General features: G+C 38.9%; 1 protein-coding gene across 1 annotated transcript; it reads right to left on the bottom strand.

The window, feature by feature from the left end:
* Positions 1-4117: 4117 nt before the first annotated feature.
* Positions 4118-5965, bottom strand: LOC136048253 (uncharacterized). The gene has a single exon (XM_065735793.1). The coding sequence runs from the start codon at positions 5963-5965 to the stop codon at positions 4118-4120; it is 1848 nt and encodes a 615-aa protein (XP_065591865.1).
* Between the last annotated feature and the right edge of the window lie 8140 nt (positions 5966-14105).

Here is a 14105-nt window from a genome sequence, read left to right as displayed (position 1 = left end):
GTTGAAGTACCCCTTGAGAACAAGGACTAGTGACCACAAGAACAAGGGCTAGTTACGGCAAGATATTCAGACACTGCTTACATTACAGTTCTGTAAGTATTTAATCACCTACACAACTAATTGCAGAATATGCAATTTCCTATTATTATTGGAGCCGGTAGAAATGTTCCAAATAATATAGATCTACATTTCTGGTCTAACATAGTTGCCATCAAACTACACACCCACAGAAAGCATCCTGCCATTGTAGGCTCTTTCAGCCCTTAACATGGGAAGTGGAAGGTGCCCAGCACTTTGCTCTACTGAGAAGGAATAAAGTCTGCCAACCCTATGGCTTGAAGATAACAAAATCTCCAACATGACTTTCCTAGAAGCTCTTCAATCTGATTACTAAAAAGCATCACCCCAGATTATTATTATTATTTTTTTACTTTTGTTTCTTTTTCCCTAGAACTGGAAAGTTTTCAATTTCACATCAGAGACAGAAAAAAAGATGTTCAGCTCCTTAAATTTACACTAAAAATTGAGATATTCTTCCAGATGACTTTTTTATTTGACAAAAAAAATGTTGTAACCTCTAATTGCACTACTAGCATATGTTAAAAGCCAACTAAGTAACGAGAAAAGTGACCTAACAAAATTTAGAAAAAAATCAACAATGTATCAGTTAATAGTTTAAATAGGGTCTTACAGTTGTGTAAAACACCACCTTTAATGAAAAAAAACATCAAAGCATTGGCTACCTCTGGAAATCTGCATGTAAGCAGCAGTACAATAAGTGGTAAATATACTACTGTATGCCTCAGTGCTACATCTGCCTGTCTACAGGTGCACTGCCACACCTATGACACTCTCCCCCTTTCCAGAGGAGTCTACACTTCTGCTCCCCTCTATGATTTTCTGATATTTTCTGATTAGCTGCAGAATAAAGGTCACAGCTGTTTACACAGTGCACACCTATAGAAAGTGAAAACCACATACGAGCAGGATTCCTAGAAAGATACCAGTTGACAATATAACTACACTGTTCAGACTTTTACAGATCACATTATTTCTAGTGCCAGTAGTGCTTCTGCATCCCGGGCTCAAAGCAATGCACTGTATTTCAAGGAATCAGGGGTTGGACAAAATAAGTCTTTAAAAGTAACCTACACAACAAATAGGAAATTCTGTTTTTTAAATATTTTTCCTTTTCAGTTCTTTAAAGAGGAGGTCTAGCTCTGCCTCCTGGATTTTCCATTAGAATGCTGATTCTTTTATATTTGTTTTCATTTTTGTGCACAGTAACTTCCCAAGAGAGTTTTGTCCATGACTAGAGATGAAATGCAGTCCATACACATTTTACAGAGGAAAAAATAAGATGACTGATTTCAGATCTTGCCAGTAAGTCATTGGCAGAGCCAGAAGCAGAATCCACATTTCCTATGCCACTGAGCAATACATCATATTGGCTATTAACATACAATACAGTAGAGAGATGCTTAAAAGTAAAGGAAAATAATTTTGAAACCCTAATACAGAATGGGAAGTAAAAAAATAAGCAAGCAAACAAATAGTGGGAATTAAACATCTAAAGCAGCAAGAGTTCTCAGAGAAAGTTGACAGCAAATTAAACACAAGCAGGCAAAAAAAAAAAAAAAAAGAAAAAGAAAAAGGCTGTCTCTGGTTTTGTACTGCAGCCTCAATAAGAAGGTCCTTATCTTATTGCTGTGGGTCTTTTAAAACAACAACAACAAAAAAAGAAGGCTGTGACCAGAAAACATCAGTTTCTATTGGAGAGATTCAGCAACTCACAGAAAGGAGTGCTAATCTGAAATCTAGATATGAGGAAATGTTAATACAACTAGGAATGTTTACATTAAATTAAGATTAAGCACAAGTATCTAAAAATATGATAAACACAATGAAAAACTTTCAAAGTGGTTAAAAAAATATGTTTAGGAGTAAATGGATTAAAGATGAATACTTGAAAGATCCTCATGTCAGAAACTGATTTCTAATATTTAAGGCAGGTAGAGTAAGTCTCCCAGAGGAGAGACTTGAGAGTTCAGTGAGTATTTTATCAGGAATATAAAGTTAATTTTAAAACCTTGCTTCAAAGCAACCCAGCAGATACACTCTTGTCACGCTCCAATATAAAGGAGGGAGACGAGGTTCTTTATATGTATATGTATACCCGATGGCGAGATTAAGACACAACGGGTCAAATGTTAGCCCAACCAGTTTATTACAAATACTAGTTGCTTAGGGATATGGGGAAGGGAAGGTGTGCGATAGAAAAGAGATGAAAAGCAAGGAGACTTGGCAGAAAGCAAGAGAGATATAATCACCACCGTGGATCCAGCGAGGTTCGTAGTAGGTCCGTTGATCTCAGGAACCTGTCCGGTCACCGCGGGGGATGGGAGATGGCAGCAAGCAGGCCTCAGGGTCCGTCCTAAGTCTCTTTCGGGAGTTCTCCTCAAAGATTTCTTCTTTGGGAGTTCTTCTCCCAAGTTCTTTTCTGAAAGTTCTTCTACCAAAATCCGTAGTTCAGTGAAGGCCTTTTATCCCCCATTTCACAGGAGTTTTTTTTTGTGTAACATGTCTGGCCCAACAGATAAGCCAGCAGCGGATGTTGCCTTCATTGCCATGCAGGAGCATTGTCTTTGTGGTGGTAAGCTTCTCCAAGCTGTACTCCCACGGAAAAGACTATTTGCACCTATTCCTGCTTATCTTTACAACTATAAGCAGAGACAATGGCACCATAACACCCATCCAGATAACCGGCAGTTATCAGTCAGAGTCTTGTCACCAGAAAAGGCCTTACGAAGCAAACTTTGAGACAAAAGAAAGGAAAAACAGTTTCTGTCTTTTACACCACCCGGTGGCTCAAAGATTGCTTGAAACTGATGCGCAAACATCTGTCCACGGTGGTGAAGGAGAGGAAAAAGAAAACAAAAAACAAGCATAAGGGAAAAGAGGGAAGGAAGTAATGGGGAGTTAAATGTTACAAAATTGCTATAATAGATTTCTTGGGCTTAGTTACAAATAAGCAGTTACAGTGTGCACTGAAGATACAACATATTGAATAAATTGAATATAACAGGGAATCATGCAAGGAATAAACAGAAGCATTGCAATAACACACAATAGATAAAATAGAATACGTTTCACCAATGGCCACCCGGAGGCCAGGAAAAATAAGATCAGTATCTAGGCCTTTCCAGGTTTGGGAGGGAACATGGACAATCTGTTTAACAACTTTACCATTATCATCGATTTTAGACAACAACTAGAGTTATTCACTTTGTCACAAACAACCTATTCCTTAACAACATACCAAGCACTAACTGGTTTTGCAATGCCATTATCAGTACTTGTTGCATTGGTGATTTTAATTCTCAGGAAACATATCTCGTCTAATTCAACAATACGTGGATTTGCCATGTAATGTTTTCAAAGATCATAGATGGAACAAACATGTTTTCTAATAGGCTGAGTGAAGGTATAACTTCATCACACTGCAATACTGCATGTTGCTTCAAGGTTAAATATGAACAGAATTGTCATTTAAGCATCTCAAAAGCGACTGAAATGCTGAGAGAGGTATAGACTAGTTTGGCAAGTTCAAGTATTGTCATAGTCTATAGAACTTTCACGGGATGGTGTGTTTAGCATATCCCATAATATAAAGCATTAGAGAAACATACACAGAAACATCACAGAAACATACACCTTACTCAACAAAACATAAACGCTTTCCAACAACCATGTTTTGGATGGAACTCCTGGACTGGTGTTACAATAAACAACATAATGGGTTTCTTTTTTTGTGGCCACATCTGACAGACACTAGATGGGTCCTTTGGTTCATTTCCAAATTTATTAGGAAGTTGGAAACACCATAGCAGAGTTACATGCAAATCATAGTCAGTTTGATAAAAAGAGGTAGAAGAAGGGATCAAAAGAAACGGCATTACTGTGCAGGGAGCAGCCAGTAAGCCACAAAACCTGTGAAAACTCAAACCCAAGTGTGAAGTTTAACAGACGTATAGACAACACCCACACCCACAACAACCTGAAACACAATACTATGCAACCGAAATACAATGTAATACAGTGTAATCAAGAGGTATAGTCAGCGTTCTAGTATGATCAAGTCTTCAGCATTTGTCCCAAAACACAAATGATTAAAGTCAGCTGTCTGCCTTTCTTTGTTCAGTCGAGGTCCAACGGGGGTCTTCTGTAAAACAAAAGAGGACATCGGCTTGCCCTTTTGGGGCTTGTTAATATGGTTAAAATGAGGGAATAATCCTGTGAGTGGTACTTTGGTATTCCTTTTCCCAGGCATCCCTAGACTTCTAAGAGTATTTAACAGGTCGTTTCCTTTTGTTGTAAGTTTTCTAATGTACATCCACCCTCCTCCCCCCCACTCACTTGAGAGGGGCGAGAGCATTAGTTTTCCTGCGGTCCTAGTGCCCGTACTGATTCCAAAGTTGGGGGCACTCGGAGGTGGAGTGTCACTTCTTTCGGGCTTTTGTTTTGGCCAGCCATTAACTAACTTCTCTAATCTGTCTGTAGGCAATCCATCCATTAGTTCTCGCGGAATGCCCTTCTGCCGGCCCAGCGTCCAAAAATTATTACGTTTATGATTTATATTTCGCCCACTTGGTTTCACTGAAAATGAGAACCTTTTAGATCTGTGGGGGTCCCGGTTAGATAGGGGAGGGGTCGAATTGGCCACTGCACGCCTCACTGCCTTTATCTCAAATTTACTATTGGAGGAAGTCACTGGTCCATATTTTCTCCCATAGTTAATTAATTCTTGGGCAACCTCCCCCCACGTCCATACTTTGCATCCTGACTGCAGACGATTAGGGGTTGCAGCACCTTCTGACGCTGCCTGAATTCTTTCTCCCTGAGGCACAGCCTGTATTTTTCCTTGTAGTTGTATACCTATAGGTTTTAATGATTCAGGAAGCCCCCTAATTAAAGGAGTCATCCTCTCAGGATCAACAGGCATCATCATAGGGGATTCATGGTGTGGCTGCAGCTTTCTATCATACATCATTTGCAAACAAGCAGCCTTTTGAACACTTTCTATTAACTGATCAACTGTCCCAGTAATGGCAAGGGGGTCTCCCCTTTCTAGAGGGTTAAGACCACCTGCCCAATAGGCAGCTCTCTGTGTGAGGGACCAGGGAGCACGACTGTTACCAGTAGTTAAAAATACTCCTGGTCCCCAATAACCTTCAGCCTCTTTTTCGGTTAGAAGTATCTGGTCTCCACCCGTGAGGCTGACCCTCCATACGTACTCTGTTTCTGATTCTTTAGAAGAGCGGCCAAAATCTCTTTTCAATTTTGCTAACTCAGTAGCAGAAAAAGGGGTTTCTTTAATGTTCATTTGAGGATCTAAATCCTCGCCATTATCGTATGAATACTCGGTTTTTATTAAAGGACGCAACTGAGCTGGGGGAGCTTCTAATTTGTCAATATTTGCCTTTAAACCTTGCAATTCTTCCCTTGGATAAGTTTTCTCTTGAGGTGCACTAGTATCACTAGCATCCTTACCCGTTAACACTTCCCTTAAAGCTATATGCAACAGATCAGAATTATGTTTTTCCCTTTCTAACTGCTTCTCTAGGTTTGCAATTTGATTTTGCAGAGATTTTATCAGCTCCTGACTTACTTTAACCGATTCCTGCAGTGCTTGTAAAGCTTCGCTCTCTGCTTTAAGCTGCTGGTCGCGGAATTCTATGGCTGCAACCAGAGCTGAACCCAATACTGCACAAATAAATGCCTTTCCTTTTCCAGCTCGGGTACGAGCATTCTTTTGCAAAACACTAATACGGTCAGAGACGCTCTGCACGCTATGCCAGTTCTGCCGTGCCCAGTCTACCCCTGTAAATGAGGGTCTGGCACCGTGCTTTTCTAAAAGGTCAAATAATACATCTTCACCTTTCATCGTGACTACACTGTCACTCATTTTTCAATGTGCAGAAAAATCTACACGGAGAAAGAGAGAGGGAACAGCATCCAAAACTTCGAGTCAAATAAATGCAATTGCTCAAATCACTCCTCTGTTTACTGAGAGGAGCATGCAAAAGTCAAAGAAGATCAAAGAAAATGCAAATACGTAAATCGCTTCTCACTTCCCTGTGAAACCACACAGAGAAAAAAAAACCCTTCAAACCCCACACCTAAGTTAGGAGGAACCCGTACATTTCGAGAATGCACAGTAATCTTCACGGGACTCAAAATTACTTAATAGGTTCCCGAGAGGCATACACACAAACAGTTACAAAGACACAGTTCAGTTTCAATATGCGGAGTGATTCTTCCTGTAGAGGTACACACGTCTAAATTATCACAATTATCACTCCTTACAACTCCAGGAGGCACACACGGGAAAAAAGCTCAAATTTCACACTTGAAACTCAATATGCGGAGTGATTCTTTCTGGAGAGGCACTCACATCTAGATTATCAAAAATATCACTCCGGGCAACTCCAGAAGGTACACACATCAGCTATACCTGGAAGGACAACACTCTCACTGTCGGGTATCCTGCCGACTACGCCATTAAAAATGTCACGCTCCAATATAAAGGAGGGAGACGAGGTTCTTTATATGTATATGTATACCCGATGGCGAGATTAAGACACAACGGGTCAAATGTTAGCCCAACCAGTTTATTACAAATACTAGTTGCTTAGGGATATGGGGAAGGGAAGGTGTGCGATAGAAAAGAGATGAAAAGCAAGGAGACTTGGCAGAAAGCAAGAGAGATATAATCACCACCGTGGATCCAGCGAGGTTCGTAGTAGGTCCGTTGATCTCAGGAACCTGTCCGGTCACCGCGGGGGATGGGAGATGGCAGCAAGCAGGCCTCAGGGTCCGTCCTAAGTCTCTTTCGGGAGTTCTCCTCAAAGATTTCTTCTTTGGGAGTTCTTCTCCCAAGTTCTTTTCTGAAAGTTCTTCTACCAAAATCCGTAGTTCAGTGAAGGCCTTTTATCCCCCATTTCACAGGAGTTTTTTTTTGTGTAACATGTCTGGCCCAACAGATAAGCCAGCAGCGGATGTTGCCTTCATTGCCATGCAGGAGCATTGTCTTTGTGGTGGTAAGCTTCTCCAAGCTGTACTCCCACGGAAAAGACTATTTGCACCTATTCCTGCTTATCTTTACAACTATAAGCAGAGACAATGGCACCATAACACCCATCCAGATAACCGGCAGTTATCAGTCAGAGTCTTGTCACCAGAAAAGGCCTTACGAAGCAAACTTTGAGACAAAAGAAAGGAAAAACAGTTTCTGTCTTTTACAACTCTGTATTTGCTACCCCCTTAGGGGTATGCAACATTATCATTTTTTTTTTCCTGAACAGTATATCCTATAGATATGCCATTGGTATATTTTCCTCTTCATTGCATAAGGCTATTGAATTAGAGCAAGCAGTCTTTGACAGACACTGAAGGGCTGCAAAATAGTATTGAATTTGAAACAAAAAACAAACCTGCCAGATTTTCTTTCTTAACAGTCCACATGTAGGCCCTCTCTAGTTGCTAAGGTTCTTTGGAGATACTGTAGCACTGCTTTGTTATAAGGGAAGTGGCTTATGGCAAGGAAGAGCTGCAAACATAACAGTGTTTCCAAGTTACCAAAGAGCTTTTAGATCTGCTAAGAATCCAACTGTTACCAGGAGCAGTAAAACCAGCACCAGTTAAATGCTTCACTCCGCATTTCCAGTCTTATTTGCAAGTGGCTGGCACAGTCCCTCAAAAAGGAAATAATAATGCAGGATAGACAATATTTTTAGAGTGTATTCCAGGCACTCAAACATTTTTTAGAAGTATAGCCCCATTTTCTTAGTAATCTTGTAATAAACATATTAGTACGTGGGTCTCTAGTTTGCCCATCAATTTGTGGTCCAGCTTCATAGCTTGCCTATTACCATAGAGCTAATACAATTACTCTAATTGAAACACTGGCTCACAGTGACTTTAAGCTCTGGAGACACAATTGTTCTACTGAGACACACTCTGGAGTATTTATGTAGAGACACATAGATGTACAACATGAGCATCTCCTGTCAAAAACACTGGGGAAAGAGAAGCAAGCCACACAGCACATTATGTAACATTCCCAGCTTAACTGGGACCTTTTCTGCCATTTCCCTGCCACTCTGTAACAAAAGTATTTCTCTTTGTGAAAAGTATTACACAACAGTTTTAAAAAGGAATCCAGTAGATTTTGATATGACACCAAATTTTCCATTTTGAAATCTCAGGATGGGTTAGTGGATTAGATGTATGCTTTAATTATTTCTATACTCAGTGAGGCTGACAGTTCACAAAATTACTATTCAAAGTAAGGGAATGGAAATTTTTCTTACAGCATCAAGAGATCTCGTGGACTACCTTCTCCAGTCTTAATCAAATCAGTTTTGGAGAATAGGATTAGCTTGGTTAGAAGGAGAGACTTAGTATTCAAATAAATGAATTAAACTGAACCCTAAGTAGACTCCCACTATCACTGCATTTTTTTTTCATCTCCCCTGTTACTCAAATTCACCTATTAAGGTTCAGACAGTGCCAAATCAATCTAATAATGCTTTGGAAAGTTTTCTAGTGAATTTCATTCTGGTCATGAAATTAAAGAACAAATTTTTGCCCTCATACTTATCTAATGAAAGATTAATAGCAATCCCACTCCAGAATTACAGACTAATTTTAAAACCATAATCTATTTAAAATGCTCCCTTAATTATCACTTATTTAATACATCTGTTGAAATAAAAAATCATTACAACAATTATGTTGGGTATTCCATTTCTCAAATTCTATTATTCAGAAGAGTCATGAGACAGTAAAACCACTTCCAGAAGGTTAATTATCTAAAATTGTCTGTCACAAAAACATTCCTAACTCGTGGATAGCTCCACAGAATGGAAATGTTTACTGTAAGTTCCCATATAAACACAGTGTAGCAGGAAGGTAGACATGGATGGAACTTGTTACAGAAAATTTCCTTTACATTTTTTTTAAGCTAACACATGACAAAGAATTATCAGTGTAACTTAAAGCAAATTCATAGCTTCCTATTACTATCTGATAGTAAATCTCAGATACCTTTGTCATCCTATGTACTTCAGGGCAGGGTGTTCTTTCTGCTACCAATTTTAGGCAGGATTCTGAAACTTTCATTTTACTTGTTGGTACTCATGAAACAGTCCAATATATGTGCTCAGAACCCCTGTGCTGTAGCTATTACTATGAGCTCCTTTTATTTCTAGCTAATTCCTGCTTTAGCTACTATCAGAAAATACATTCCGTTGGAATGACTGAGATGATTAGTCATGAGATAAGGAGGTATTTTATCAGGATGGCACCATCTTCTGTCTGCTCAATGACCTCTGTAAGGTTTGCCTCAGTTCAGATTCTATAGGAGGTAAGCATCTGTACTGCAAAAAAAAAAAAAAGCTACAATTCTTTTCCCTTTCCCTCTGTTCTTGTAGGCTTTCAGAGAGAATGAGTATTAGACAAAAGCACCAAACTTCAAGTTAGATATAAGACATGAGAAATCATCAGTGTAACATTAAGGCCAAACACTTGACTCAATCTTTCTTTTCCTTTAGAATATTCATGAGTACTAATTTGGCTTTTATTTTTAAGAACTCAGAAGGTAGTTTTTAAAAAGATGTTTAAGTCTTTGCATGAACACAGTATATAAGGCACAATTAAAAACAGTTGATAAACCATACAATTGACTGTGTAAACCTACTATAAATCTAAGGTTTGCACATCACAGTGATCCCCCCAGTGATGATAACCAGGCAGCCTCCTCCAAGACTCTCAGTCAAAAGAAATCTTGTGGGTTTTTTTGTTGTTTCTAAGATATTTATTCAGGAAGAAGGTAATTATTTTGATATATGAGAAGCCCACTCAGTCACATAGACATTTGAATACTAGGACAGAAGCAAGTTTTCTCTTTCCCAGGGTTTGACATTTATAATGGAGGGGTAAATAGTCTCTCTGTTGCAAACCAGAAAGGGGGTTTGTCAAGGTAATAACTTATATTTCACTGCAAAAAAAAAAAAAATTCTGAACCAGATACTGTTTATCAAAAGTTGAGAACTATGCAATCCATCCCTGCTTGCACTAATGCTTGCCAAAGCTACTGAGGGTTAATACAGTATTTTTAGAGAAGATTTTTCTCCTCTATTTGAATTAATTTTTCTGTTGCAACTTAAGCCAGCAGGCAGCTAAACACCACATAGTCATTCACTCTTTCCTCTCCTCTCAGTGGGAAAGAGGATAGAATCAGAAAAAAATTATAGTATATATTAACATGTATATTAATGTATAATAATATTGCCATTAGGTGTGTATATATATATATATAATTATATATACATGCACACATAAGTGATATACAATACAGTTGCTCACCATCTGCCAACTGATGCACAGCCAGTCCCTGAGCAGTGGCTGCCCCATCCCAGCAAACACCTCAGTTTTTTGGCTGTCTTCTTTGCAGGATATCATATGGTATGGAATATGACTTGGCCAGTTTAGGTTGCAGTGGTCATTGTTCCCCATAACTTCATGCTGGGAGGACAGCATGAGAAGCTGAAAAACTGAAACTTACTTGACTCTATACAACATTGCTCAGCAACAACTAAAATATCAGTGTATTAACAGCATTGCCTTCTTCCTTAATCCAAAACGCAGCATCACACTTGGGAGTAGAGAAAAAAAACCTGAAACTAGGACATCTATAAGATATTTAGTATATTTAGTAGTATGGGACAAGAAATAGCTATAAAGAACATTTCTGGAATATGAGACAGTACTCCTAGTCTCTTTAGTGTAACAGTTCTTGTACTTCTGAATATTTTCTTACAGACTAGCCCGTACCAAATAGAATCAGGTGAGGCGGGAAATCACCAGTGGGCCATACAGTTACAGGCTCTTGTCCTGAACCACTGTTAAAAAGCATGGATGGTATTTGAAGATAGTAACTTATCATTCCCCACTGCAATTTAAATACATTTTCTACTAAAATAAACCAAACAACAAATGGAAACCTCTGTTTTGTGATTAAGAAGCTGTCTCTCGTCATGTTTTTGAACATCAGCTGAAGCCAAGCACTCTTACAGCTCTAAAAGACAGAAGAGAGGAATACTCCATCTGTGACCAGATAGAAGAATTGGGTGGTGAAGCAAGACTGACCTGTATAATTGCATAGGATGTTAACTGCAGTCTTATGTCAGTTCCCAAACTTACAATGCAATTTGCATGTGATCCTTTAAAGTGTGTCTGCCAAAGGATATAGCTTTACATGAAAGCAGCAACCAGTCAGAAGCAGGGAACAGCAGTTTTACTCTTCAAGTGAAAGTTTAGGGGAGGAAAGTGAACCAGGGAGTTACTGGACCAATTACAAGATAATGGAGATGAACTGACATGTTAAATTGCCACTCACTAAGCTGATGAGCAGTTCGTGGTTGATTAGTGCTCTTTTCAGTTTTATTGCTGCTAAATCTACCGGTTATTTTCCTTTTTTTGTTCATACATTCTGTAGGGACTTCCCTTCAGTTGCATCCACTCAATAGCATATTTAACATGCCATAAACTTCTTAAATCTTTTCTAAGCCACATAACAAGAATCTACCCACATCACAGGGCAAGACAGTAGAATTTCTGCTTCTTTCTAGAAAAAAATTCTCTGACCAGCAGTGCTACAGTGTTCCTCAGGAAGTGCATTTACTGTTTCTTCATAAGAACATTCTTTCTACTCTGTGCGACATACTCATACACAGCTGATTTCACATTTTGATTACTTCTCCCTGCTCGCTTCTACTCAGTATAGTAGCTTATGCTAACTTAATTAGACTTGTTTTCCAGTAGCCTAAAACAAGTCCCAAATTGAATATGCTCAGAAAGGACTGTCCCAATTTCCACATAGAAATTTGCTGTTAAAAAAATAATTTACAAAGACTAAGAGAAGGGCAGCATGGAAACAGGAATTCCCAATAATGACTGTATATAACTATTTTTCTGAAAAATAAATCAGAGGATTAAGATACGAAAAATGTACTCAGTACAAAACTAGTCTGCTATCCCTCCATGACTTGGAAGATAACAGGCAAATCCATGCCTTCAAGCCAGTTCTGAAGAAATGCTCTGAAACAGTTTTGGACATGAAATCCCAAGAGAAGGTTGCAGTTCCTGTTCAGTGACTGGAGGCATCATGCTGGAAGCAAGCAAACAGCCTGCAATTCACAGCCAGAAATTAAACCAGCTGGTAAAATTCTGCACAACGTTCTTCTGAAAAATTAAGGCTCTGTTTCAGATTTTTTTTTCTCTGCATTCTGTACCCCCTCTTTGTATAGGAATAACACTGATTTCTGAGAAAAATCAAATTAACACTGTCTAAAGCAGTTGCAACTATCTATACAACACTGACAAATTAAATTACAGGAAAGCTGAAATGGGCAGAGGTAAATGGCTTTCTTACTATTCTGTATGCAATTCTTCCAAAATTCTCAACTACCAACATGCTTCTAGAGACCATGACTGTCAACATGGTCTCAAATTCCTGCAGTGTTCAGGGAATATTCATGCAACAGAAGCTAGAAACACAAACAATAGCTTGGCAAGGTCCATTGTAGGCCTCCTAAGCAAAGGAAAGCAAAGAGCTGCTGCAAGGTCCTGCAGGACTACTATGAGCTTCCAGAGAAACCCACAGGGCTCCCTCATGACAAGAATCAAGTGCACAATGCAGACTGCTAGGATCCACTTCATATTTCTGCATCTGAAACCTGCAGTGCTATTGTTTCTTTCTTGGAAGGCAGAAGACTACAAATTTAACATGGGATTCCTGGCTACAAAAGCTGTAACCCCTGCCCTGAAACTGGTTTCTCACCGATCAGATGCAGATCCAAAATCTGAATTTAAATATGTCATTACATCATAGGATAAATAGTGGATGTGTTTATCACCAGAAGGAAGACAATCTTTATAATTACTTACTTTAAATTGCACAATGTAAAATGTAGCCTGTTCCAGCTCCTGATCACTGGTATTGTACTTGAAGTATCCATACATTGTATATGTATTTAATTTTCTTTCTCTCTGGCAAAAGCAAATACAGCTATAACTCCTTGTCATCAGCTTTGAATATCAAAATCTGTAGGCTTAAGTAACTGTAAAAAAAAGACTTCCCCCCTCCACCCCCCAAAAAAAACAAACTAAGTTAGCTGAAACACATTTTATAGAACAAGAAAAACCTGCATTCAGATCGGAATCAGGTCAGCCAGAGACTCCATAGAAGTTGCTTGAAGTAGGATCCTCAGAGTGGGTGCGGCTGCCCTCAAGTCTGATTGATACAGTCCTAGCTTGTACTTCCCTTCTTTGCAACACGTTCACATTTGTTCCACAACAGCCCCATCTTTGCTGTACAGCAGCCTCAGCCTCTATATTCTTCCATCCACAAAACTGCAGAAATAATTTGCTGCTCATTTTACCCATTCTGTTGATGTTCCCCTTTGGTTTTGAATCTAAGCAGGTGACTAAATGCAAGAACACTAATCTATTCTCTACTCTGCAATATGCTCAGGTATTGAAGGGATTTGAGTGGAATAGGTAAAAACCTATTTTCAAGTCGCTTCGGTTTCATTAATTAGAGGAAGATGTGCTGAGGATTCTGTCTCATCTTCTGACCACATGCTACTGCACTTCATTTCCACTGAAAGCCCAACATCACATCCCTGACTGACCCTTAGGAAGTACAGTGAAAACATTTATAAACATAATTCCATATAAAATGAGGCTTCAATTCCAAGTTGCAAAATTACAGTGCAAGCAAAAGAAAAGTAAGTTACTGAAGTATGTAAAGAAAAGATTTCTTTCTCTAGTGATGGATTTTCCTGGGCTTACATAAATGCTGACTTGACTATAGATCATCTGTAGTTTTTCTGTTTTTTATCTTATTAAAGAAGTGGAAGAACATAATAGTAACAATAATGAAATAATTTACAGTGGCACTTGCTTTTGATTATAAATAGCAGAACTCTCAGCACTTGCATGAGATTGGCCATGATAGTAAAATTTCCCAGTAATAGGGC

Source organism: Cyrtonyx montezumae, unplaced genomic scaffold (genome assembly GCF_038088225.1).
Source record: "Cyrtonyx montezumae isolate F1298 unplaced genomic scaffold, pur_monq_1.0 scaffold_0, whole genome shotgun sequence".
In the NCBI taxonomy this organism is placed as follows: Eukaryota; Metazoa; Chordata; class Aves; order Galliformes; family Odontophoridae; genus Cyrtonyx; species Cyrtonyx montezumae.
The sequence above is the reverse complement of the archived record's forward strand: the minus strand, read 5'-3'. Positions and strand labels throughout refer to the sequence as shown.